The sequence below is a fragment of the Conger conger genome, chromosome 18, assembly GCF_963514075.1.
Source record: "Conger conger chromosome 18, fConCon1.1, whole genome shotgun sequence".
Classification (NCBI taxonomy): Eukaryota; Metazoa; Chordata; class Actinopteri; order Anguilliformes; family Congridae; genus Conger; species Conger conger.
In genome coordinates, this window is record NC_083777.1 from 15,010,872 (window position 1) to 15,038,485 (window position 27,614).

Sequence of the window (27,614 nt, forward strand, 5' to 3'; positions counted from 1 at the left end):
GCTATATAATCCAGAGTGCCTTGGACTCATGTCAACATGGATGTTACTTTTTGCTAGCTTCTGTAAGTCACTTGTCTTTTTTTATTTGCATTCACACCCTTTTCCAAAGAGTACCTGCCTACACCCCGAAATCTAACGTATAAAGCCGTTTAATTTCATTGAGTGCTCTGAGAATCATGAAGACTGCATCAACAAAAGCAGGTCCGCCTGTGAAGCCAAATAAATGATAATATATTGAAAATACTGTTACTCATTCCTTAGAGTGGGGGCTTCTATGTACCTTTATTCATTCATGATTTTTGAAAGGCCGATGGTCGAAAAGTAAGCGCAAAGTAAATTTCTTATTGCAAGTATATTTTGCAGCCATAATGACGAGCATATCATAGCATAGGTTGTCCTCCTGTAAACTATTTCTTCCATTTTAAGCTGGTATGTACGGCAGGGTAAAATGACATTTATTTTGTATGTAGTTCTTGGTGTCTGACAGAATGGATATGACAGGCCCTCGTCTGAAGACACGTACCACTGCACACAGAGGTTCTGCTTCCTCTTTGTTTCCCTGAGGCTATGTTCCCTCTGTGGCAGGTGTACAGTGACAGGTATGTGGACCAGATGGGACTCATCGGCTATTTCCCCAGCAACCTGGTGACTGAGATGCAGGTGTACAAGGAGGGAACCGTGAAGATCCCCACCACTGTGAGTGGCAACACAGTTTCATCAGTTTCAAGTCCGAAATTACCTATTGTACCTTTAACAGTTACCTTTCATTTAAAAATGTAAAAATATATAGTAAGAGTATATTAATAAATGTTTCAACACTTTGTTTACAAATAAAGTTATTATTTAATTATTATATTATTATTAAGTCACAGAAGCAGTTTAAACCTAGATCTAGACTAAATTTAATTGGAGATTACCCATACAAAGATGCATTTAGTCCAGGATTAAGCTTAATCTGTGTTCATGTAACCGGCCCTTATTTTATTATTGACCCTCATCTTATATTACAGGCCCATGGTAATGCCTACATTATGTCACATGAGTCACACAGAGTTCTTAAAAAATAGAATGGTTATTTATTTAATCTTATTTATGGAGATATCAATTACCTACCAAACCAGACCTGAGCTTTTGGCAAAGCCTTTCTCAAGCTGGCAAAGCCTTTCTCAAACTGTTGGCTCAGGTGTGGTAGTTCATTGATATACAAATAAATAATTAAAATAACCACTGTATTTTTGTGTGCCCCTGATAATACTGTATCTTCAGTTGTCCCACACGATGTCATATACAAAATATGTCTTCTACACTTCTGGTTTCTATATTTTTAATTAGCATGTGAATCGTGATGAATTTTTATAGCCATACTGTTGTTTGGGCTGCACCATTCTGGAGACTTGAGACTTGACTCGGACTCTAGCTCAGAGACTTGAGACTTGACTTGCATTTGATGACTTGTGACCATCTCTGGCCCTTGGTGACATCGCATGTGTATGCGAATGTGAGTCTCCAACATGCATGCAAATGAATTCACTGAAAAGGTAATAAAGGTATATAGAACAGAACAGGCTTAAAAATAAAACATCGGAACTGATTTTTAAGGCAAGCTAATATACTCATCTTTCAAATTAACAGCTATTTTAGATGTTGATCCAAGATGTGTCCAGCTAATATGTGGATTTTTAAGGAATTCTTTTTTTTTATTTGCAGTTGTTCCTTTAACTATTGTTTGTTTTCTTTTCAGAAAATGGATTTCAACTGTGATTAAGTTTGAGAAGAGGATAATCAACAATATCACACAACTGAAAAAAATGTAATAAAGAAGCCCTCAATACTCTTTGCCTTTTGACTTAGTGACCTGAGACTTGAGTAGTGTAGTTTTGTCTGTACTAGTCTGCTAATCTTGTTTCTGCTAATTATGATACACATTGTTCAGCATTACCTTTTCAATAAAGCATGTATTAAAATGAAAAATTAGAAAAAGTCCCTTATTTTTGCAGAGGATATGTGAGGGCCAATTAATATAAAGTTTTATTTGATATAGTTTTTAATTACAGTTGGCAGAACAGATACGTCCTGTTGTATTGCATCTATATGTGATATTGCATCAGTTTGCTTTTGCTTTAAAATGTTTTTTTATGTGGAAAAAACTGTGGAGCAGTGGAAATATCATGACTGAAAATGTTAACAACAAGAAGCAGACACTGAGAATCAGGTGAGGGACATGATAGAATAACAGGAAGGAAGTACATATATGGAGTGGGAGGTGGAGACACTAAATGGTCCAGTCTCCTGCTTCACCCCCAACCCAGTCCTCAGCACCGCCCTGGGTTCCACTTCCAGTGCCGCTCCAGACCTGAGTTCCAGCTCTGCCCCAAGCTTCTTCCCCAGTGCCTCTGTTGGTAAACTGTTTTGTCCTGGTACTAGTCTCCAGTTCCCCCTGGGGAATACACCTTATCAATGTAAAAAAAAAAGTGTACGCTGTTGCTGCCCCAGTAGATGCTGTTGGGGATAGCCTGTGAGGATTGAGGTGCCTGGAGCTGTAGGAGAGGATTCAGCTCTGTGGGCCGCCTCCACTCTCAGGAGCAGCACACGGAGCTCACGGCGGCTGTCCGAGCAGCCACTCAGCCCTCCAGCGGCACGCATAGCTATGATGGTGTCAAGAGACCAATTATTCTCTCTGACCAATTATCACATGACAAATTTCTATATGCATTATTTATTTGCTTGACATATACCTATCCAGAGGGACTTACACAACCTAGTTTTTCGTTTACAATCAATCTATGCATATTTTACTGATTTCATTCTTCTGGTTCTTGCTGTAGAAGCCCACCTGAAATGCAGTTCCTTAATAAGCCCACACATGTAATATAAAAACACGCAGCTGATACACAGCAGGTCAATTCTGGTCAATTACGCATTCTACAGCAGGTCCATCATTAGCGCCATGGCTGCTTTAACCATAGGATACATTCACACTATGCAGGCTGATGCTGAAAATAGGCCTACAGGCTGCAATGCAGTGGATACTTTACAAATTAGAACATGGAAACGTCTCATTTGTTTCATTATGTCATGGATATAAATTCTTCAGAATAACTGGTTCAATACTTTAGCAGTACTGCCTAGTTTTATTATTGGATAATAAGCATTTAAAAACAACGGTTGTTAGCATTTAGAAGCCAACTACAAAAACAAAAACAAATGTACTCTTGCATCGTTTTAAATGCATTGATTTTCGCTGGATATAAATACATTTCACTGGAGTAGCCTACATAAAATAAAATGACTGATTTAATTGCACGCTAAAATTAAAATAAAAAAAAGACATTTTGATAAATGGCTTCTCAGTTTCTTTATTTTATTAATTGAGAATCTGTATTACTGCCAGAGAACCAATCCAATGTTAGTAAATGCTATGGATCGCTATGGAGTTACTTTTTTCTTTACAGTTATCAAGAGTAACGTACAACTTAACGTAGGACTTTCCCTGGTAGGCTACAGCCAACAGCAATGTTCTTGCTCTCAATAGGAAACTTATCTCGAAAGAAAAGTATTTCAGGACGGATATATAAATACCACGAATGTTAGTAGAATAAGTTGGTGTTCGTGTCCAATTGTAATAGGAATAGTAATTGTCATAGTAGTTTACGCGATCGTTCATTTTCATGAAACCACGCTCTCCCTTCAAGTTAAACAGGAAGCAGCTGCTGTTGTAGAATCGAATATTTCATGGGTTTTTCTTTACTCCGAAAGCTTAGGATCGTTCCCGAGGACATTGTGATCAAGTAGGCCTATAATAATTAAAAGTATTTCCTGGAACTATACTTTAAGTATACTTTACTTTGTATACTTTTATACTTTAATACGGAAATGCAATGTGTTTTCCGTCACAGTTTATCCATGTGTTCCAAACCCCAACTTCATAATTTGCAGTGGCGAAGATGCATGTCTTTGCAACAGATCATTCGTCCACTAGAGGGTGGTGATCGCATATAAAATGAAACAAAAAATGCTCTCAAGTTTTGAATCCTGAAAACTCGTAGGTCACGTGCACTACCTGATGACGTCTCTCCTCCCGTTGTCCTGGGGAGGGAGGGCCACCTGTGAAACCCAAACTCAAATGAAAAATAAATTACTGATGAGTGATAAGAAAACAAGATAGATGGACCCTCAGTGAAAAGTATTTTAAATGTATTATTCCCACCAAGAGGCTATAATTGATATTGTTGTCCAGGATTGTAATGATAGGTTTGATGTGTGTGAATGTCAAGTTCACATATCTGTCAAGTTCATTGTTATATCCATCTTATTCTTATTTTAGCCAGCTGGGCAGTTTGTGAAGTTACTGGTCATATGCTGCATGCTTTATTTATTTAGTATTTATTAGCAAAATATCTTTTGGACAATTTATTTGTAAAGAATTATGTATTTTATATGTGTAAATTATATTTTACTGCTTTTATTGCCTTGCTGTGTTTTGAATTTATTTATTCACAGAGCAATTGTAAAACGGCTCTGCTTTCAACTGCCATTCCCTGATTAAATAAAGGTTAAACAAAATACAATGATCACTCAAAGCCCCCTCCCACATAATCCCACCAAACACAGCCCCTTTTTTCTGATGAGCTGGTTGGCCCATGTTACCCTCAAAAATATTGAGACAATTTGCATTTCTCAGAGGAAACCTTTCACAGAAAGTCAAACAATGAGTGACCGGTCTTAATGTACTTATTTGCAAATGCGAGTCAATCAATGCACAGAACACAAATGAGGAATTTTCAGAAATATTTAATAAAAGTAGTTGATGTTCTTACATTTACAGTTTGAGACATCATCTCATTTATCCTGGGCAGCAGTACGCTCAAGTCTAGATGACCATTCTGTGTTTCTCATATCGTACACTTTGTACAAAACAAAAAGGCCAAAATGTATTATTTCTGTATAAAAAATATAAGTTAATTTAAATTTAATTCTAATTAAGAAAATAATACCAATAATAATAATAATCATTAATAATGATAATAAGTAGCTAGACGTAGTGCAGATGAGGGGTGCAAATGTGTGTAAAACACGCAGGCTTCGCCAGGGGTTTGGGGCGGGGGGGGGGGTTAGGGGAAGGGGACGGGGGACACACAACACTAAGCTGTTTAGACCACAGAGTCGGGAGAAATGGGTCAGAAAGTGCAAGACTGCCGTCCTAAATTAGCACCATAGTAGAGTGTACAGCCCACTCTCTCCATGTTGGCTTAGAACACAGAGACCGATATACACCTTTTCCGAGTGCTACTCAGTGAATACATGGCAGACTATAGAGAGCTTCTGGAAGTTTCTTCTTTTAAGGAAAAAGTAACACAAGGCAGAGTAACTGATATCAGAAAGCACATCTCCTCAGGTTTCACCACCTCCCAGAATTAATTTCATCATCAAACATTTCATCAGAACATTCATCACAATGTACCTTCACACATTGGGCCGCGGCATACCTGTACCGGAAATGGCCACTTATACCTTTTTCTGTCATCGACTCTAGGTTGTGCTGGGGGAGCGGAGAAACACTTCCAGGAACATGAATGGTTTTCATGGTGAGACATACAGCTGAAACTCTAATCATACACCAGAAGGGATACCACACAGGGTGAATATGACCCCAGTTTCCTAATTAGATTATTAAAAGTGGAATTAGCCCCACCTGCCAAATCATGTCAGTAGTCCTATGAAAAATGTTTGTAAAAATCCCAACAAAAATGTACCTATATTAGGTAAGTTAGGCGACAACTGCACAGACTTTATTTTAAGCAGGCAAATATTGTTCTTTTTTTGGATTCTAAGTTAACCTCACAATTACAACAGACATTGGTAAAGGCTGACTATTAAAAAGCCCTTATTTTTTGTATTATTTTCATCGATCTAACATCTACCAAAGACAATGTTAGAATTTTCTAAGTTCCTCTTTATGGTTCAGCTCCCATGGAACCCTTCTCTAGATACTGGCTCATATGACGGACGTGGGCAGGGCCGGTGGACGGCCTGTAATGGATGGAGCATGTAAGCGGATCCCATCCGCAATATGAGCGACAAGCTTCACTCCTGAACTTAATCACAGAAATCCAGGTCAAGTAAAGTGTTTTTCTGACAGAGAATATTGGCAGAACTAGATACAGTATCTGTGCTTCAGTCACTAATAAACTGCACTGCATTTCATGGCCCCAAAGTAAAAGACCTATATGGTGCTGTTCTCAGGGGGCCAGGAATGTTGCTACAACATTACAGCAAAGTTTCACTTTACCTGAACAGTAGGCGTTCTCCACAGTTATTTTGTGTGTGTGTGTGTGTGTGTGGGACTAGAGGAATGCATATCTGGAAGGCATGAACAAGAGATAAGAGAGTGACTATATGACCATATAGCATAGCATTGGTCATCCACTAATCACCAAAGAAAGATGGTGCTGTTTTACTTATTTGGAATGAAAATTTAAAAATCCACCTCTTCCCTTGGCAATAACTGCGGTAGGGTTTGGACTGATACTGTCCGAACCACAAATCTAACAGACACAGCTTTATCGACTGGGCAACATTAATACTACTTAAAGGGGGGCTTTTTTTTTTTGGAATCACGGAACAAGCCAAATTGAGTGATTACAACCCCACGCTTTGATGCTCACATATTTAAAGCAAAACGCATTCATGAATATTAACTTGCTTATGTAAAAATACACTGTGAACACTACCATTTTCACAAAGAAGTGACTTATGATCAGCTGCAGTTATGGCTAAATTGAAACCCACAGTCTTGCTTTTCAATCACCTACAGTATAACAGTCTACAGACCAGCTGTCCACATTACACATTCACTACTATAGTGGGGGGGGGAGCCACACTGGTCCTGGAGCGCCTTGGGTTATTCTTTACTTTAGTCTTTCACCTTAAAATCAGCAACCTGTTCAGACTGAAGAAACCAGATGAGGTAAGATACCTGTGTAACAAACTCCTTACCTGCAGACCCTACAGCTCTCCAGGGCCTCGGTTGGCCACCCTCACTCAATCGTATAGGAACTGGACAAGCCCTCATTTACCCTTCACCTCCCAAGAGTGCAGTGCAGGCACTGCCCTGGGTCTTAAGCCTCCCAGTGCTGTGTACCTGTAGTAGGTGAGCGGCCAGCGCGGCAGACCTGGTGGAAGCAGGGGAAGGGGGCCAGGGCAGCCATTTTGGGGACGATCACCATGACTCTTGTGTGACTGCAGAGGGAATCTGAAACCGCCCCTCATCCTTCCCTGTGTCTGGCACAGGGGTGCTGGGGAATTTATATATGTATATTTTTTGCCATCTGAAGCTAAAATAGGCTGTATTTCATTCAAGTATATTACTGTTAAAGATTTTTCTTTTCTCTCAGCAACAGAAAACCACAGCGGTGAGATGGCCTAGATGTACATCTTCACTAAAGCTAAACATTCCGTGCCTCTCACCTATAGCTTTGCACATTAAAATTCAACCACAGTTAAAAAACAAACAAAAGACAAAACCAAAAAAAAAAAAAAAAAACTGAAAAAGTACCATTTCATAACAAACCAAACCCTTTGAGTTTTTTACAGTCAGATTTAAAATCTTCCGCTGTGCAAAGGGCTCAGATTTAAGGCCTCAGCAAATAAATGACCGATAAATCGACCAAAAACGGAAAAAAATCATAACAACATGAAACGACGACGATGACAGCAGAAAAATAAGACGCAGTAAAACCACTCCACTCCACCGAGGCTATCCCCCCGTGGTATGGGCTTTTCAGGTGACGGGCTTTCCAGCCCGAAAATCTCCACGCTCAGTCATGAGTCACGGTCCAACTGTCCACGTCCACAACCTCCATCGCTCCATTGAGGTAACTGTATGGTTTTAAAATGTCCTCTAGTGAAAATCACCTTCCCTACACACGGCACTCGCCACTTCCTGCCACTACAGGAAGTGGGACATTCGAACAGGAAATCCAAAGTCTTGAGCTGGGCTTGGGTGGCGTGCGGGCTGGGCCTGGCCGCTGCGGCCCCAGCTCCAGTCAGTTATCCACCTTCACGGGGCCCGTGTCCAACGGCTCAGCTGCCTCCGGGGTGGGGGGTGGGGCCCAGGTCGTCTCTCCTTTCACAATCCCCTCCCATTGGTTCAGGTTTTCCCTATAGGGAAAATTAAATATTAGCAGTCTGCGTCATTCAAAGCTTGTATGTTTTTCTGGTTATGAATATTGGTTATGAATTATCCGTGACACTGTCTAACAACACAACAAAAATGTTGTTTTGGCAACACCGTAATGCTGTGTAGATTAATGAGTACAATAAACTGTTCCTGAGAAAAACAATTTGTTTCAGAAAGAGAAAGTTCCTACCCAAATTATAAAAATATATTTCATAATCCTTTTATACAGTACAGAGGAGAGCTGAACCCTGTGCTCTCCGTTTTGCTCTCTCGCTCTCAACAAAGGCCTCAGTAGCCTTCAGGTTCTGTGGCTGTGCCAACCGTTTCCATGGTATTTAGTGCAACCATGCACAGCAGTGATTCGAAGCAGCAGAGGGGCTGAAGATTTGACTGATCTCACTTGATAATTAAAACTTTTTTACTGAGACAACATGAGGATAACCAATAAACATGCGCACTCGACTGCTAAGTGATGAAGTACATTAAACCCCCGATTCGCTCACCCAGTTCACCGAGTGAGGATGCGTTCAGAAGTGTTTCATAGAAGTGTCTTGATTTTCAAGTGAAGATATTGGATGCAATTTAAAGCCCCCATCCCCCCAATTTGAGTTTTTACTTCACTTTAGTTTGTGTGTGTGTGTGAGTATGCATGCGTGTATGAGTGTGTGTATGTGGATATGTGCATGAGTATGTGTGTGCATGAGTGTGTCTGTGTGTGCTTATGCGTTTACTGTACGTGTGTGTGTATCCCCCCCGGACAGCATCTCGATTCTGAGAGGAGGAAGCAGGGCTGTGTGGGGTTCTCTCTCTGCAGTTCCTGTGCGTGTGTGTGTGCGTGTGTGTGATCTCACAGCTCTCCAGGGCTCCGCCATGTCTGGGATCCCTGCCCGAGAATTCCAGTCTGGAACCTTGGTGCTGACGCAGGACCCAGCGTTTTGTATGGCATTCCCCATGGATCAAGGACATAAAGGCTTAGCCGGCACGCTGGCCAGTGCGCCTGGAGAGGGGGTGGCGGTGGGCACCACGGGTCCCAGAGGTAAACACAAATGCACACATGCACTCACACCTACCGGACACACGTGGCCCTGGGGAATATGCCCTTTTTAATATGTGGTTATTAGTGTGATCCGGCGGGGGCTCTGGTGGGAAAAAACGACGAGGTTCCTGAAGCAGGCATTTAGCCAAAACGTTGGTCAATAAAACACAGCAAGGATAAATTTGAGTCTGCGCCTCTCTAATTTTGCGGTGTGCACCATTCTGTATATAAACTCACTGAGCAATTTATTAGGACACCTACTTATTCATGCAATTATCTAACCAGCCAATCATCTGTCAGCAGTGCAATGCAAAAAGTCATGCAGTCAGGAGCTTCAGTTAATGTTTGCATCAATCATCAGAAAGTGGGAAAAAAAAATTGAATCTCAGTGATGTTGACCGTGGTATGATTGTTGGTGCCAGACAGGCTGGTTTGAGTGTTTCTGTAACTCCTATGTGTGCTGGAGACTGTGTTCATAGGCATGACCATCGGAGATACGCACTTATGTACGATTATTGTAATTGAATGCATATTTTAGTGAGCATGCGTTACATTTTGTCCTGTCCTGACATTTTGTCCTTTTTATCACTTGCTAAATTAAAAAGTACTGAACAAATAAAGATAATTATGACTCAAGATTATGACGTAATCTGGTTTATTTTAAGATTCACAAATACTATTTGTGAATGATCATTGTTTTGGTTTTTCTATTGGCTGAAATAGTATTGTATTGTTCTGAAATGCTGCATTGTATACTTCACAGGCTGGAGTCAGGCATGGATGTTCCAGACGGAAAAGGGAAAATTGCAGCGGTGTGAATACACCAGGTTTGGAGGTCTGAGGCAGAAGTGGGAAAATGGTCACTGTGTGAATGTGTTTAGAGGTGGTGTCACGTGACTGACCTGCAGGCCTTCAGGAGGGGGGCAGAAGGGGGAAAGAGCTCCGAGAGAGTGGTGTAGCAGGGTATCGCCACGGCGTTGTAGAACCCCACCTGCGTGGGGCGGAGGAAAAGAGAGGTGGGGGCAGAGGAAAAAGAGGTTTGTTATCTTCACATCAAGCACCTAAAGCATAATTACATTTGACGGAGATATTTCCGCCCCTCTCACCTGTCCCTGGGGGACCTCGCCTTTCTTGTCCCGGTCCATCATAGGAATTGGCTGTATGCCGATTTTCTTCATCTCATCTCCCTGGAGAGAGACATGCCAACACCTCACATCCCCTTACATTACATTAAATCATCTACTTACATCTGCTGAATGTAGATTTAATGAACATCCATGAATATTTGAACTGCAAACCACAATTTAGTTTTTCACTTGATATATTATATTATATATAACACAAATCCTCAGTTTGATTTCTAAAATGTTTTCATTGCTTCCTCTTCTCCTCATTGATTCTTGATTTTCTTTTCATGCTTCAACTATGATAGCATTTTATTTGACAGAAATAGCCCAAATGAAATTGAAAAGCCGTTGGTACCTCTGCCCAGAATTCCGCATAGATGTCATTGGCTGTGACTTTTGTGACTGACCACAGCTTGGTGACGGAACACAGGTCACAAGCAGTCATCATCAGACCAATCACACGGTCCCTGGGGAAGAATCAAAAAAGGTGGGTGTAAGTGGGCCAGAGATCCTGTGGTTAACACCTGCATTAGTTCCAACCAGCAATGGACCAGATGCTCACAGACTGTCATCATTAAGAGATATGCTAGGATTTCCCCCCCAATCAACACTAGCTCCTGTATTATGGGATGTCCTAAAATTAACTGAACAATTACTGACTGAACTGATTGGCTAGGCAGAATTTTTTTTGAGGGTTAATTTCATAAAATAGAATGTTTATAATTCCTGGAATTCTTGACATTTTAGTAATTTTTGTAAATTCTCAATTTTTAAAATTGTAAAAAAAATAATTCATGTTTTTTTTCAGGTTAATTTCGATTTCTTTTGTAATTTTCATAATTTTTCTAATTTTTGTATTCAGAAATGTTTTCCCTCTGTTATTTTCGAATTTTTTAAATTTTTTGTAATCTTACAAATTTTTTATAATTTCTTATCATTTAAATTTCAAGAATTTTGGGAATTATAAACATTCTATTTTATGAAATTTATCAGTTAAATGTAATTTAAGTTTTTTGTAATTGTTCAATTTTTTCATTTCTAGAATTCATGTAATTTTTGTAATTTCTAAATTTTTTTAATTGTTAAAAAAAATATTTATTACAATTTAAATGTCATTTAAGTATTTTGTAATTTTTGTAATGTCCTACATTTATTATAATTAAAATGTAATGTTAGATTTAGGGTTAGGTTTCAGGTGTGGGTGAGGGTTAGGATTATGGTTTTTATCGGGTTAATTTCGGAATATAACATTCAAAATTTTGTTAAATTTTTCTAATTTTCATAATTTTTCTAATTTTTGTATTCAGTTCAGTTCACCATTTTTGTAATTAATTAAAAAATTTTCTTACAAATTTTTGTAATTTATTATAATTTAAATGTAATTTAAGTATTTTTGTATTTTTTTCATTTTTCAATTTCTTAATTTCTTGAATTTATGTAATTTTTGGAATTGCTCAATTTTTTTAATTGTTACAAAATGTTATTTAAGTATTTCCTAATTTTGGTATTTTTTCTATTTCTTCATTTCTAGAATTTATGTAATTTTTGTAATTTTCTACATTATTTATCATTTAAATGTAATCTAAGTATTTTTTCCATTTTTTGATTTTTTCTATTTTTTCTATTTTTTATCTTACCAATTTTTGTAATTTATTATAATTCTAGAATTGATGTAATTTTGTAAGTTTTGTAATTTCTCAATTTTTAAAATTGTAGTAAAAAAGTAAAAAAAAAAAGATTTTTATTATTTAAATGTAATTTAAGTATTTTGGAATTTTTGTAATGTTTGTAATTTTTGGAATTTTTGTAATGTTCTACATTTATTATAATGAAAGTGTAATGTTAGGTTTAGGGTTAGGTTGAGGTTGGGTTAGGGTTATGGTTTTTTTTGGGTTAATTTTGGAAAAAAAAAATTCATTTTTGTAATTTTTATAATTTTTGTATTCAGTAATTTTTTTCCCATTTTGTAATTTTCGTATTTTTAACATTTTTTCAAAAAATTTTTATCTTACTAATTTTAGTTATTTTTCATTCATTTTTATTTCTGCAATTTTTGACCTTTGTAAATTTTGTAATTTCTAAATTTTTTAAATTGTTAAAAAAAACATTTATTATAATTGTAAAGTAATTCTTGTATTTTGAAATTTTTGTAATTTTCTACATTATTTGTAATTTAAATGTAATTTAAGTATTTTGTATTTTTTGTCATTTTTGTCACTTTTTTCTATTTTTGAATAAAATAAAAGAAATCTTACATTTTTGTCATGTATTCAATTTAAATGTCTTTTTTTATAAATATATGTTAAAAATAACAATAAATGAAAAAAAAGAATAATAATAAAAAGAACTATAAAGTGTGGAAAGAGTGACTTGTGTACACATATGAACACGCAGACCAACGGGCAGATAGACAGGAAGATGAACAGACACACAGACAGGTGGACAAGTGGGTGGTTGTTGATTGGAGCCTTGAATGGATAGTATGGAAAAAGGGAGAGTAGAGGAGAAAAAGTAATAACAATAAAAGTAACGATGGGGAAAGAATAAAATAAAATAAAAAGAACATGATGAACATGAATAACACATTCTTAAATACAAAAGAAAAAAGATATATATATATATATATATATATATATATATAAAAAAAATATATAAAAAATACATAAAACTAAGAAATAAAAAAGTTAAACAAAAAAAAAGGAACAGTGAAAGGAAAATATGCATGATTATGGATGGGTTGGATTAGGATATGGCATTGCATGGATAGTGTTTCTAGAATATGTGAGTATATGTCGGTTAGGGTGGGGTTGGGGGGTTAGTCCACAGGCAAATTGAATGATTTTATGAAAGGATCCCAAATGTTTGCCACGTGTGAGCTTTGGCGCTGGTGTGAAATTAGTTCCATGGATATGTGTTCTTTGAGTAGATTAAACCATTGTGTTATGTTTATTTTGTGTCTTGTTTTCCAGTTTAAGAGGATGGTTTTCTTGGCGATAGCTAGGGCAATGAGTATAGGTTTGGTATTTTGATTTGGTGGGTTGATTGTTGAGAGGTCTCCTAGTAGACAGAGAGATGGACAGAGTGGAATGCTACAGCTCATAATGAGAGATATTTGGTCTGTGACTTGTTTCCAGAAATGGTGAGTTGGCGGGCAGAGCCAGATTGAGTGGAAGTAATTATCTGGGGTATTCAAAGAGCAGTGAGTGCAAGTGTCTGAGTCCACAAATCCCATTTTAAACATCTTTTGGTGGGTGATATGAGTTCTGTGAATTACCTTGTATTGTATTAGTTGCAGGTTAGTATTAGTGGTCATCGTGAAGGTGTTCCAACAGATTTGAGTCCAGAAGTCTGAATTGTAGCTGAGTGATAAGTCTTTTCCCCAGGCTTGGATGGGGAGGGATATTGTTAATAATATAATATAATATAATTTGGAGAAAATTTTTTTGGAAGTCATTATTTTAAAACAGATTTTAATTGAAAGTACTGGAGGTATTGCTCTTTCCCAATATTATACTTATGGACCAAATCCTGGAAGGTGATGAAGGTGCCATCCTGAAAGATGTGTTGAAGATGTGTGATACCTTTTTGTTTCCATGAGGTGAAGGAGAGTGGTGTTTTGTTAATCAAGAAGTCAGGATTGTGCCATATTGGAGTGTATTTGCATGGGGTCATTGTGAATTTAAAGATTTCTTTTGTTTTTGAAGCAGTTGTGGCGTTTTATAGAAGCACTGAGGAATGGTAGATCGGAGATCTTTACATTCTGATTGTTCTATTTCTATACATGGGTTGTCCTGTTGGTTGGGATGAATCCAGTTTGTGATGTAGGTTGGCTGGTTTACCAAATAGTATTGATAAAAATTTGAGAGAATGAATGAATGAGACTGATGACCTTATGCAGGGAGTTTGATGGGTCTTATAGGTAGAGCAATATGTCGTCTGCGTAAAGGCTGTTTTTGTGGCATGTAGAGGGGGTATGGACTCCCTTTATTTTATCGTTTTGACATATTGCAGCAGCTAGTGGTTCAATAAACAAGGCGAATAAAGCTGATGAGAGTGGGCATCCTTGCCTGGTCCCTCTGTGCAGTGTGATGTTAGTCCGTTAGTAGAAACTGTGGCCATTGGTGAATTATATAATATTTTTATCCAGTGAATAAACGATTCTCGAAAGCCAAATTTGTTGAGTGTTTTAAACAGGAATGTCCAATTTACTCTGTCAAATACCTTTTCTGCATCTAGTGAAGCGATTATTGTTTTAGTTTTGTTTTGATGTGATGTATTAATTAAATTGAAAAGTCTATGCATATTGTTTGAAGAGTGTCTTCCTTTGATAAATCTGGTTTGATCAGGATGGATTAGTGATGGGGTAACCATTTCAATTCGGGTGGTTAGTGCTTTACTGATAATTTTGAGATTGGTGTTGATGAGCGATAGGGGGCGGTAGCTGGAACATAGGGTTGGGTCTTTATCAGGCTTCAGTAATACTGAGAGGAGGGCTGTGTTCCTATGTGGTGGTATTTTTGAGTTTAGTTCGATGTCAACTGTCATTCTGAAGAAGAGTGGTGAGATTGTTTTCCAGAAGTGCTTAAAGTGAAGTGCTTAAAGTGCTTAAACTCAGTGGGGAAACCATCAGGTCCTGGTGCTTTATTGTTAGGCATCTGGTTAATTGCTTTATAGAATTCATCCAGTGTTAGGGGTGCATCTAGTTCAATTGCTAGTTTTTCATTAAATCAAGGTAGGTCTATATGGTTAAGAAAGGAGTGGGCATCTACTAAATTTGGTTCGTGATCCGAGGTATATAATTTGTTGTAAAATTTGCGGAATGTATGTTAATCTCAGTGGGTGTGGTCACAGGTTCCCCTGCGGAGTTCTTTATGACTGAGATGAGAGATTTGTCTTTGTTCCAATTGAGTTGGTTTGCCAGATATTTACTTGATTTGTTATTGTGTTCAAAATTGTCATGTCTAAGTCTTCGTATTAGGAACTGGGTGATGATATGATATTTTTTTAGTTGAGAAGTGGTTGCCGCTAATTCGTTCTGTATTTCTTCTGTGGGATTACAAGCATACATGCCATTTAATTCTTTGAGGTTGTGTTCTAAATTGTTTTCAAGTTCAAGTTCTTTTTTTTTCTTATATGAAGAGTATGAAATTATTTTTCCTCGCAGCACTACTTTGGCAGATTCCCAGAGTATTGAGGGTGGAATTTCTGTAATTTAAATGTAATTTAAGTATTTGGGAATTTTTCGATTTTTTCATTTCTGGAATTTTGGAGGGTCGAAAACCAGCTGTTCAAGCACTATGATTTGATGATCCCTGGTCTAGATGCACAAATAAAAATAAAAAAGCAAGTACGGTAAGTGAAATCAAAGACTATTTGCCCAATACAGTGCTGTTGTAAACAGCAACACCTACATGTAAATGGGCCACTTCATTCTCCATTTAGTGTGTGATCCACCTCATTTAGTTCTTTATTTTCTTTGACACTTGGTCAACACTAATTCTGTTCAATATTGACCTTTTTACCTTCACCTTTAAAGGGTGATTTTTTTCTGTTCAGTACCTCGGTTGGTATTTTGTTGATCTCCCTCTTGGTGTCCAGTAGTCCTAATCTGTTCAAGTGTCTGTTCACACCCCTCACGTGTCTCCAGTTGTGTGGTCTCTCACCTGTGTGCATGATTGTTGAGGTCCAGCCCTCCAGTGGACAGCAGCTCCACCAGCTGCTTGCGGTTGCCGAAGTACAGGGCCAAGTCGGTGGCGATGATGGCTTTACGGATGATCTCCAGCACCTGCTCATACTCACTGGAGGTCAGGTTGGAGAAAATATTGTGCCCTTCCAGCTATGGGAAACAAAGAGATCAATAAAAAAGCAAAAGCTCTTCTTATGAGGTGTTCGGTGGAGCTGGACTACGTCTGAAGTGTGCCTTCAGAATCGCTCCGGTACATCTGGGGCAATGCTGAAGGTTCCAGAACATTCAAGTGTTCTGTGGTCTGCTCAGCTGAAGGGGGGAAAGGTGTCATTCACACCCTACAGCAGGGATACTCAAATCTGGCCATCAAGGTCAGTAGTCTGATTGGCCAGACATTACATTCACCTGGGCAAAGTTTAAATCAGTGCCTAGATAGAAGGGAGGAATGAAAACCTGCAATAATACTGGCCCTGAGAGCCACATTTGAGTACCCTATAGAGATTTAAGTTTGGGAAACCCTGCCATAGTGGACCCTGTGATTGGCTAGGGGGTGTTTTGGTGGTACTATACTGCCACATTTTGGACCTCTACCTGCAGGATGGATACAGTCTGGGAGAAGTGGTGCTGCTCCATGGTGGACGTTGAGTACAGGGCAGCCAGTGGGTGGTCAAACTTCTGCAGGTAGCTGTTACTGTACCCCCTGTGGTCCAGGTCATGGCACAGACAAGCTATCAGCAGGCCCTTCCTCTGTATGTAGGAGAGAGGAGAAGACAACAACAATACACCCATGAGTCAGTGGAGACCAGGTCACAACAGTATCGAGCAATGTTTAATGCTATTTAATGTCTTACAATTCCATTCGTACATTCCTGATCACAATATGATTCGGTTTCGGTTTGGATTTTCCCCATCAGTTGTGTAGGTGAGTTTTGTTCCCTCCTGAAATAAACCATCTCACCAGCCCCCAATTTCAAAATGATGACTGAATCCAGTAATACTCTGGAGGGATCAGCATTCTCTGCATGTGAGCAATCCCACACTGTCAAATCTCAGTGTGAAACTACAGAGGACAGTTTAGGCACATTCTAGATTTTTCCCACTTCGACACACAGATAGACATCTGAATTGATAGACAGATTAGTTGAGTGACTGATTAGGCAGGAGTGCCAGACCGACCTCCAGCTCAGTGAACATTTCAGGGGTCTTCTTCAGGATAGCGTACATGCAATGCACTACTGCCACTGCGTGCTTCCAATTGTGGTATGGAACCCGCCGGTAGTTCTTCCGCACTGACATGGTAAAACGGCACAACTTCTCCAGCTCAAAACTGTGGATGTAGGCAGGAGAAGGGGAGGAAAGATGTCAAAGACAGAGGAATACACAGACACATCCGTTCACAGTCAGCCCTCCCAAAATGGCCGCCAGCCAGCCTTCCTCTGAAATGCTTTCCCACAACATCATTTTGTTTTCATTAGTGGCATCAGTTTCTATAACAAGTGTGCTGCCTCTTGAAAAATTGAAGTGTGCCTGAGAGTTTGGAAAAGACCTTGCATGCTGCCGCAACTTGCAGGAGTTGGTGTGCTCAAAGAGTTGACTTCACAGATCACCGTGGTAACATCCTTACCTGTTTTTCCCACAGGTGCTGTGGACCATGTACACAAAGACAGCTGGCCAGAGCTCCTCAAATGGACTTATGTCAAAATGGAACCTGGACAAGAGATAAATGACAGTTAAAAAAAAAGAAAGACAGAAATGGGGTTGACTAAGGGCTGAACCTGTTTATCTCCTGCTCTGTGAAATCTCTTCCCTCCTTTCCAGACACAGCTCTATGATAGGTCTGGAGGGTGTCAATGTCAGTGTGATAGTTCACAGATTCTATAGCAGGACCAAGATCGGGACCAGAATCAGATGTTTCACAGTGTCCGCAGCAGAACCAGTCCATAGAGTCTAAAGGGAGACAGTTTATAGCATCTAAAGGGGGTTAAAGGCATATTTCACTTTGATATAGTAAATACTGTGGAGGTCACGCCATTGTATTGCATAGCATGAATGTTAGCAACATCAGCTGCCCCTGCTAACGATTAGGAGATTTGTGGTTCATCCCAATTCACTCCCATTCCTTTTCAGGACCTCGTCAATGTTAATAGTACTAACTTCAAAATATCTGTGTTTTTTTTAACTGATGTTAAAAGTTGTTTTCAGTTTTAGGTTAGCTATAAATAGAGGATGTTGGCTACTGTGTAGAAATACAGCAAGCCATAGTTTGCTGATCATTTTGTTATTGTGTGCAAGTATTCATCTCTTAAATATAAAATACCAAATTACAAAACAAAACAAAAAAATAACAGAACATAAACTCTTCTTTTTCTTTTATAAGATAATAGAATCTTGAAAATGCATCAGATATTTCAAGAAAACTGACATTTTCATGTTAGTACTCTCTTTTATCTCTTTATCACTCTCATATCTCTTTTATTATTCCAGGTAGTTAGTCAGTGCTTTAAAATGATTCATTTTGGCCAGGGCCCAAAAATGAATGGGGTTTAATTGGGAGCCTGATAACCGGGAGCAATGGTGAGGCTGTGAATGGTCTACGGAACAACTGATGTTGCTAGTATTCTTGCTATGCAAGTAACTGCCACAAAATGACTTGTGTTATACCAAAAAATATCCCTATAAGGTATCATATTGGCTCCAGGAGAATGTGCTCCACCAGGTGTGTGTGTGTGTGTGTGTGTGCACATATACACCCGAACTGGCAGGCACAGGTGAAACTCACATCTCTATCTCCTTGTACATGGGCGTGGGCAGGGACAGCTGAGTGAGGGTCTTCCATTCCTCTGAGGTGCAGATGGTGTGGTAGGAGAGCTTCTCCATCGTCACTCTGTAGATGCACTCCGAATGTCTGATCCGGTGATACATCTGTGCAGGCGAACAGACACAGGGGCAAGAGGTAGGGTTGAATCTAGACTTTGATCCAATCTCCCATATGTTTCAAACTTCGGTCCAGAGCTTTGCGGGATCAGTTATGTTAAATCATTTTATTAGGAGTACTGCATTCTGGGATACCTACAGAGAAGATCTGGATCTGGCAGCACTGCTGGCATGCAGCTCCAGTGGTAACACTGAAGAAGAGGGAATAGTCTCTCCCTGGCACTGTGAGCCAGACGCCACACCAGGTCCCACTCTCATAGGGACATTATCCCATCAATAAATCACAAGTCCACCAAAGTGAGTTACCTAGGCGCAGGCATGAATTATGTCTAAATATAAATCCTATCAGTGGGATGGCGGTGGTACTCGTGGTCTTAAAATATTAACGTGCCTCATCAATTTTTAAAACGCCACCGTGACGCGGTTGTTACGTAAATGTTTCGCACTAAGGGTGAGTCAGACTCAATTGGGGGGAAGTCTCAAACTAGTGTACTGCAGTGTCTCCACCAAAAACTGTCGTAATAATTTATATCTATTAATTCTATGTCGTAATAATATTTAACACTTGCACGTAAACAAGTAAAAAAGAAAAACCGACATTGAGCAAGTTCAGAGCTACCTCAGTCAGTTCAGGTCAATGTAGCAGGAAGAACAAAAACAGCTATTATATATTAATAGCTGTATATATTAGTGGACCATCTAAATTATGGCCAGCACCATTATTTTTGGTTAATATTTTGCATTGAAAATTGTAATGAATCCCAGAACTTCACCAAGCAGATGTTTCATTAAAATTCAAACTTAATTTCTTCCAGCTGATTCATTTGGGCGAGTGAGCTATACAAGACTGTTAAATAAGTTTAATAATGTTTATTAATAATAAAAATAATAATAATAATAATAATAATAATTATTATTATTATTATTATTATTATTATTATTATTATTATTATTATTATTATTCTTTTAAATAGTATTGATAACACTGTGTTCAACTGTATGGAAAACAAAGCAGTCAAATATTCCTCACACCTGTGTTGCCATGAACATTCTGTGCTAAAATGTTGAGTTTTTTCATTCTCATGTTGTAATAATTTCAATTTTAGGACCCAATATGACCATTTCTGGGGCACAAAAAATGTGTTTACACACAATGTACAGTACTGTGCAAAAGTCTTAGCCACCCTAGATTAAAAATATATATAAATGTCATCTTTTTTGTTTTTGTTTCCTACATTCGTATGTCTCCAGAGAAGAGCAAATTTGAGATTTCCCAACATTAATTTTCCAAAAAATGTATGTTACATTAAAAGTTGAGTATTTTGTTAAATAAAGTAATATAATATGTAATTCAGATAAAAACTTGATCCAGGCTGAGATTACCTGGATAGCCAGAAGCAAGCGAGACAACCAGTCTGCAGAAGAACTGTGGCAAGTTCTCTCATACAATTTTTGATATCTATTGATTTAATTATCTTTGTTTTACAGCATTTCTGTACATGTGCCTAAGACCTTTGCACAGTACTGTATCCTCAAATGTAAAGGATACTCACATTTGCACAGTGCAAGGCCAGTGCACAAAAGACAGCAAACATTTTAAAGTTGTTTTCGTCTGTTTTAGTGAAGGCACTTCCGCTGAGTTTGTTCACCATCTGTACGACACCTATTACAGTCCCCCGGCTCACGATAGGCATGCATAGAATGTTCCGGGTGGTGTAGCCAGTGTACAGGTCCACATCTCTGGGCAGAACAGAGAAAACCACACAGCAACATCAATTAATTTATCAACTTTAGTAGGCTCGTGGTTATTTGGTTTCATAACATTCATGGATGTTGATGACAGTTTTTACTGACAATGACCACTTATACAACACATATTAAGATGCTATGAATGGTAATTAATTTCAACTTAAGTGTTACTCTTACCTCATGTTACAGAATTGTACTTTTTAATAGATTTTTGATTTTTGATGTTTTATTTTACCTGTTGAAGCGAGGGTCCGCATAGGCGTCTGGAATATTCAGAACCTCTCCCGTTCTTGCCACCTGGCCTGCTATTCCTTTATCAATAGAAAACCTGAAAAAGGTTTTAAATAGGAATTTTAGGGACAATTATTAGAGTACAGAGCTAATGACCTCACTGTGTTGTACAAAATATATTTTTTTAGCTGAGGAGAGCAAGGCCTTCATGGATAATAGGCATCCACAACAGAAAATATTCTGCATCCTTAGCTGGTAGCTCTACCAATTCAGTGCTCACGAAGCCTCACTTGGCCATAACTGTGACAGCTGTGCTCTGCTGTCATATCAGACCATATCTTTTTTTCTGAGTCCAAGGGAGGCTGGTAGTGTGGGTGACTGGCATTCTTTACAAAGTGGCACATTACGCGGGAACAAGGCCTGTCACAGTGCGCACAGCAGAGGGTTTAACACCTTCTCTCTGTGTCAGCGCTCTCTGATGAACGCTGGGCACTCCTCCACGAACACGGGCACCACTGCAGGTCTAAGCCACGCTACGAAGCAGCGACCAAACAACCGGCCCCTCCCTGGCTAACCAACCACAGCAGCAAACAGGAAAGCAGAGTGATATTAAACAGGCAATTAAATAACATTGTTTTTTGGTTAGGGGGTGGTGTTGGGGGGGGTTCTTTTATTGGTTGTTACAGGCACAGCACAGAACATGGCCCCTGACCCATCCCAGAATGGGTCGTAAGTAAAAATTTGACCTGCTCTCCCCCACTCACCTGATTTCTTTGGTCTTCCTAAAGACGGGTTTTCCTTCATTTTCCTCCCCGATGTCGAACAGGTCTGAGTACAGCTCTTTGTTATTGTGGTCCACCTGGAAGAGCGCACATCTGTCTGCGTTCACCAGGTTTTTTGCATATATCTGCAACACAAGACAGGAGCCTGGGCTGTAACCAAAACCAGAACAGTCGGGACACTGACCTTGTCAGCCGAGTGGAATGGCAGCATGTTGCCGCACACCCTCTGCTGACTACTCGGCAACACCACACAAACTCATTCGTGAGTGTTTATGAAAAGTCACACCTGCCAATGACAGTTTACAAGTGGTCAGACAGGGCAGATTAGGGGGGAAAAAATCTATCATCAGCAACACAAAAGCAGCAGACTTGCCAAATGCCTAAGTAAATTACAAATTGAAAACTGCAAATTGCAATCCAACAGAGTGTGGTATTAAGCAAGTGGGTGAACACAGTGTAATTATGGGGTGCGATAATTGACTCTTCTCATTGCATGCTTATACAGAGGTTTATTTGTTCGGGTGAAATTAGATTTATTGACCACCAGCTGAGGACCCCCTCAGGGTAACATAAATTCAAATTATTCTTGTCTTTTCTTTTTTTATTTGCAGTGTTTAACATTATTTTTGAATTGGTTTGTTGTTAGCTTTTGGATTGGGGTTTCACACAGAAGGGAACCTAGGCTGATAACTAGACCTAGAGCTTTGTCAACGATGTTTTAGTAAATGAACAAAAATGGCCGTTTCGATAAAGTGCACATGGTGAACCAGCGCACAGTGTCTCCCAGAAAGCCATAGAGCAAACAGTAAATGCGTGCTAAAGATCAACACAAACCCTATCCCCACAGTGATTAATTACCTGCTCTCACTGCAGCCTAATTACGCAGGGCCTGTGCCTGTGAAAGTACCAGCCGCTGGATGGGGACTCTGAGGTGTTAGCAGCTCACGCGAGACGAAAAGCGCCCCTGCCGCAACCCAACCGAGCGGCCGGCCGTCAGCAGAGCTGAGCGCGGCGTCTGTGTCAGATCAGCAGAGGAGCCATGGCTGTGCTGGCTAACGTCAGCTCCAGAGACATCACACCCCGCTGCCCACCAGTAAACCCAGCGCATTCCATTATAGCATTACTCTTATACAAAACCCATAGGAGCCACATCATAGTACCACAGTGTTTATATACACACACACACACACACACACACACATATACACGCACACACACTCACTTCTTTTTTTCTCAAACTGTAGTTTTTTTTTTCTCATGAATTCACAGCCATTCATTAACTGTGTATATACTCTCTACTTTCAGAAAATGTATCATTACAGCATCATCACAATTTCCTGACACAAATCCTTAATGGTTTCCTAGAAAAGTTTCCCCTTACTGCTTTTAAGAGCCGTGCAGTACAGCGAGCTGCACAAAGTGATAGTACTGTATCAAGCATGCATATGAGTTGTGATATAGTATTTTGCATGTTTTGATTTATTGACTCACTGGAAAGCTATCATCACACTGTGGGTAAAACCAAAACACAGAGTCACGTTGCCTCCCACTGTGTATTAAAAGGACTGACTGGTTCTCAGAACGCCCTCTGGTGTGAGAACACAGCGAATGTGTTCCAAATGCATACCCACACACTTCCCGCACTTTTATGCATAGCATAACACTACAGTTATTGAGCTGGCACTTTTATCCAAAGCAACTTACAGCTGATTAGAATTACAGTTGATAAGCAGGGGCCAATCCTCCCTGGAGCAATGAGGGGTTAAGGACCTTGCTCAAGGACCCAACAGCTGCATTGATCTTTTTGTGGCACTGGGGCTTGAACCACCAACCTTCCAGGCCCCAGTCAAGCACTTTAGCCACCCTAGCCCCATTTCCAATTCAGTTTCAGATGATTTAATTTATTACTTGATTTATTTACTTATTGCAGTCCCCCCAAAAACATTTCATTAAAGAAATTAAACTTCATGAATGCTCTATAGTGGCTACTCTGCTCGCAAACTACTACACAGCCAATCAGACGTATCAAGGACAGAATAACTCCACAGCTAATTACAGCATGGCTGTTATCACACACTAGTCCACAGCCATTCATAGGATCCATGTCATTACACCTTACTGCATAGCCAATCAGAGAAAGGAGAAAGACATTTCACTGCCAATCAGCAAAAGGCTCAGAACACACAAGAGTGAGCACAGTATTTGAATCTGCAGCCCTTCCAGTCAGAAAATACATCACTGTCTGACATAAGCAACTACTGTAAGCCCAAATACACTTACCATAATATGTTCAAGTAGAGAATCTATTGCCACAATGTTATCGAAGTAGGTTCTGTTGAAGACAAATGGGAGGGGAAGAGAAACCACAGCTGTGTCAGACATTTAAAAAGCACTCTTTCTTGCTTTACTGCAGTCATATGATATTAATGAAGAATTATAGCTATTGGTGTGGCAACTGAAAGAAAGCATCAGGGCCTCTTGTGTTACTGACATAAACCACAGTGAAAGCATTTCAACTGCTGGCTGCCAATAACCAAACAATACAACAAACAAAACAGTAGACCCTATTGACCCTCCATTAAAATGCTGGCAGCCCATTACATTAAAGGTCATAATATTCTCACCTACAGTAAATTAATGTAAATTAAGGCACTGACTGATAGAAACTGCTGTAATTGTACTGTTGTCATTTAAGGACACAGTACAATTACAGTACAGTACAATTCCCCCATCATGGGATTTAAATCTATGACCCTCTGGAGATCTCAACACCACCACCACCACACAGTATGTGTACTGCCTCAGCCTCTCACCACCACCAACCACCCCCTACCCATGAAACAGGAAGTGATTCTTACTTTGAAACGTCCAACAGGAAGTCATTGAGTTCAGTCTGTTTGGCCAGGCCTCTGCAGACCTGGACAGGCGAAGAACAAGTTGGAGAGTGGAAAGAGAGAAGGAAAGTGAATGAGAGAGAGACACACAAACAATGGCATCGCTGTTCTGAAAGCTTTTCAGTTGTAATCAGGAATATGAATCTGAAAGAATCTAGCATTAAGGATATTCAGCGCACTTGCACCTGGTTATGATTTGCATGTCAATCTGGATAAGAGCGTCTGCCAAATGACTATAATGTAATGTAATTAAGGTAATAATATCTGAAATATGCAATTCTAGTTTCATGAAACCGAACCAATGAGTTCAGTCATAAATGGGGAAACATTGTATGCTCTAAAGCAGTGTGAATTATTATTGTTTATACAATCAGCTTGGCTGAATACACAATTCTGATTGGCTGGGAGGGAAACATTATTTTTCCATACACTCACTGAGCACTTTATTAGATTTATTAGACTTTTAGTGATTGGTCTTCTGCCACTGTAGCCTATCACTCATTGTGTGTTCAGAGATGCTCTTCTGCAAATCACTGTTGTAATGTGTGGTTATTTTAATTACTGTCACCTTCCTGTCAGCTTTGACCAGTCTGGCCCTTCTCGTCTGACATCTCTCATTAACAAGGTTTTTGTTCACAGAACTGCTGCGCACTGGACGCTTTTTGTATTTCATACCATTCTCTGCAAACACTAGAGGCTGTTGTACGTGAGAATTACGAGCTGTTTGTAAAACAATTTCCCACATGACATTGTCGGAGGGGGATGGAGAATTGGGCTCTGGGGGGGGGGGGGGGGCACGGTTAGGGACTTTTCAAAAAACCTACGTCACTACCACTTCCAACTCAAGAATAGTTTGCTTGTTACCTATGAATGACTGTAGACCTTGCTGAAACCATAGAACCTAAAAACCACCTGGGATTCTAAGATGCTTTAAGCTGCGTTTTCGACACTTCTAGCTGGTGATAGCTGGTCTGTGGCTGGTCAAAGCTGGTCTCCAGCTGGACAAAGTAGGTCAGAGCTGGTCTCTAGCCAGACAAAGTAGGTCAAAGCTGGTTAAACTGGTGGAGTAGCTGACTATATAGGCTGGTCAGATTGTGAGCAGCTGACCAACCAACTAAAAGTGTTGAAATATTTGACCTATTTTACATTAAACAATATTGAGACCATGTTTCTGGACTCGGGGACCATAAATCCCAGACAGTACTGGAGGACCTCACTCTGGTCCCTTTCACCAGATGGACTGACACCCACCATGGTCTGCGGTGCATGGCGACGCCGGGATGCCGTGTCATTAACTAGTAGCAACTGTTCATTCACAAACAAGGCGGCAGCGCAGTAATTGGTCCTCAGGAGACAGAGGTGTTTAACACACAGTGCCACTGATTAGAGAGAAAGCTGACTAACAGCGCAATCCCAGTACACAGTGGACTTCAGACTCGGGAGCAACTCCAAAACATATGCACTGTACCAAGCGACTCTTACAGAACAACATGACAACTCCTATTCAAAAACATGCAGGCAGTACCAAGCAACATGCAAAAACATGTGGCTAAGACGTAAGCATGACTGACTTAGAGCTCTCACTTAGAAACAAGCAGCACAGGACATCTTGTGCCGCTCACACACAAAAACAAGACTGCTATACCAAGGAGTCTTCCATTTGGCCTCCAACCACAATTTAAAAAAATTAAATGTCAACTCTTACATAAACCTATCCACCAACTATCCCACTGTCCAAAATATCAGAAGATATGCATCAGTTTCTCACAAAAAAATGTGGATGAGCCATTTGCATTCATGAGACAGATATCTTCTGCATACATTATATCAAAAGGTATATAGAATGCACCTGCTGCATGCTACACATGCCATGCCTGCTGGTGTTATCAACACATCCACCATGGGCACTCTGGAGGAGCTAGTATCTATGCACAGATAAACTGTCCTGCGTTTAGCTTTCAGAAGAAGTTCATAATCAGTTGGAACAACATACCTGCACTTGGTGAATGGCCACAGAGGCCCACGCTAAATTTGCTGTCGCAACCTGGAGAATCAAAAACACACACACACGCCATGTTGTTAAGTCCAAGTTAAGTATCACCTCATCCCAATAAGCCACTGAAGTTCCCATATACCTGGTTCCCACCTAAAACCTCCCCAGCCCAACTCTCCTTGGCACTCCCTCCCCGCCTCACCTCCTGGTGGCTGAGGTTGAAGGGGTCCCTGCCCCGCTGGCGATGGAGCTCCAGGATGGCGATGAGATCACCGATGGCGGTGAGGATGGGTAAACACAGAACAGAGTGAACACGGCTCCCTGAGTCCTGCCCTGTGCCGTGGGGAAAGCGCTCATCCTGCAGACCACACAGGCAGCACATGGAATCACAGGAGTCCTGTCCTATAGCACAGGCAGCACATGGAATCACAGGAGTCCTATCCTATAGCACAGGCAGCATATGGAATCACGGGAGTCCTATCCTATAGCCCAGGCAGCACATGGAATCACGGGGGTCCTGTGCTATAGCGCAGGCAGGATATATAGCTTTTCCAGTGAAGCAGGGCTGCTTTCCACTGGAAGCTTCTGGAAATCTCTCTGCCGCTCATTCACTGTATCATTGTGATTGTGTACATGGATTGTGTTTATAGATAGTAACATTGAGAGTATGAGAATATGGTACTGACAGTCAATTTAGTGTGTTGGCTCCAGAATTATTGGCACCCTTAATAATAATAATAATTGTAAAAAGGCTTCATGTGATAAATGACACCAATGTACAGTAGGCTTCAGAATTATTGATAAATATGCACAAAAAAATACTGTAAACTAAAAAATTATAGTTATTAATGCCATTTATTATGTGAAAAGAAGTGTGCTTTATTCAATGGAATCAAAACAAAAAAACAAAGAACAAAAAAAGAATTCACCAAACAAAAGGTTTCACAATTATTGGCTGCCCTGGTTAAAAAGAAAATATTGTGTAAACACCCCTGGCAAGGAT

General features: G+C 39.8%; 1 protein-coding gene across 6 annotated transcripts in view; it reads right to left on the reverse strand.

Annotated features, from left to right (window-relative positions):
- Nucleotides 1-4,775: 4,775 nt before the first annotated feature.
- Nucleotides 4,776-27,614, reverse strand: part of pde10a (phosphodiesterase 10A) — a 92,997-nt gene continuing 70,158 nt past the window's right edge. For 5 of the 6 annotated variants that reach the window (XM_061227856.1, XM_061227857.1, XM_061227854.1 and 2 more), the window contains 16 exons: nucleotides 26,814-26,969; nucleotides 26,612-26,662; nucleotides 24,583-24,641; nucleotides 24,005-24,056; nucleotides 21,707-21,849; nucleotides 20,947-21,039; nucleotides 20,516-20,702; nucleotides 18,808-18,950; nucleotides 17,653-17,736; nucleotides 17,205-17,355; nucleotides 16,620-16,775; nucleotides 16,006-16,178; nucleotides 10,698-10,809; nucleotides 10,322-10,402; nucleotides 10,118-10,206; nucleotides 4,776-8,160 (listed from right to left, as the gene is read on the reverse strand). In XM_061227856.1, the coding sequence (XP_061083840.1) occupies nucleotides 8,046-8,160; nucleotides 10,118-10,206; nucleotides 10,322-10,402; nucleotides 10,698-10,809; nucleotides 16,006-16,178; nucleotides 16,620-16,775; nucleotides 17,205-17,355; nucleotides 17,653-17,736; nucleotides 18,808-18,950; nucleotides 20,516-20,702; nucleotides 20,947-21,039; nucleotides 21,707-21,849; nucleotides 24,005-24,056; nucleotides 24,583-24,641; nucleotides 26,612-26,662; nucleotides 26,814-26,969 (1,845 nt within the window). In that variant the 3' untranslated portion in view covers nucleotides 4,776-8,045. Of the gene's footprint in view, nucleotides 8,161-10,117; nucleotides 10,207-10,321; nucleotides 10,403-10,697; nucleotides 10,810-16,005; nucleotides 16,179-16,618; nucleotides 16,776-17,204; nucleotides 17,356-17,652; nucleotides 17,737-18,807; nucleotides 18,951-20,515; nucleotides 20,703-20,946; nucleotides 21,040-21,706; nucleotides 21,850-24,004; nucleotides 24,057-24,582; nucleotides 24,642-26,611; nucleotides 26,663-26,813; nucleotides 26,970-27,614 lie in introns of all 6 variants that reach the window. The other variant, XM_061227852.1, reaches the window with a different exon arrangement.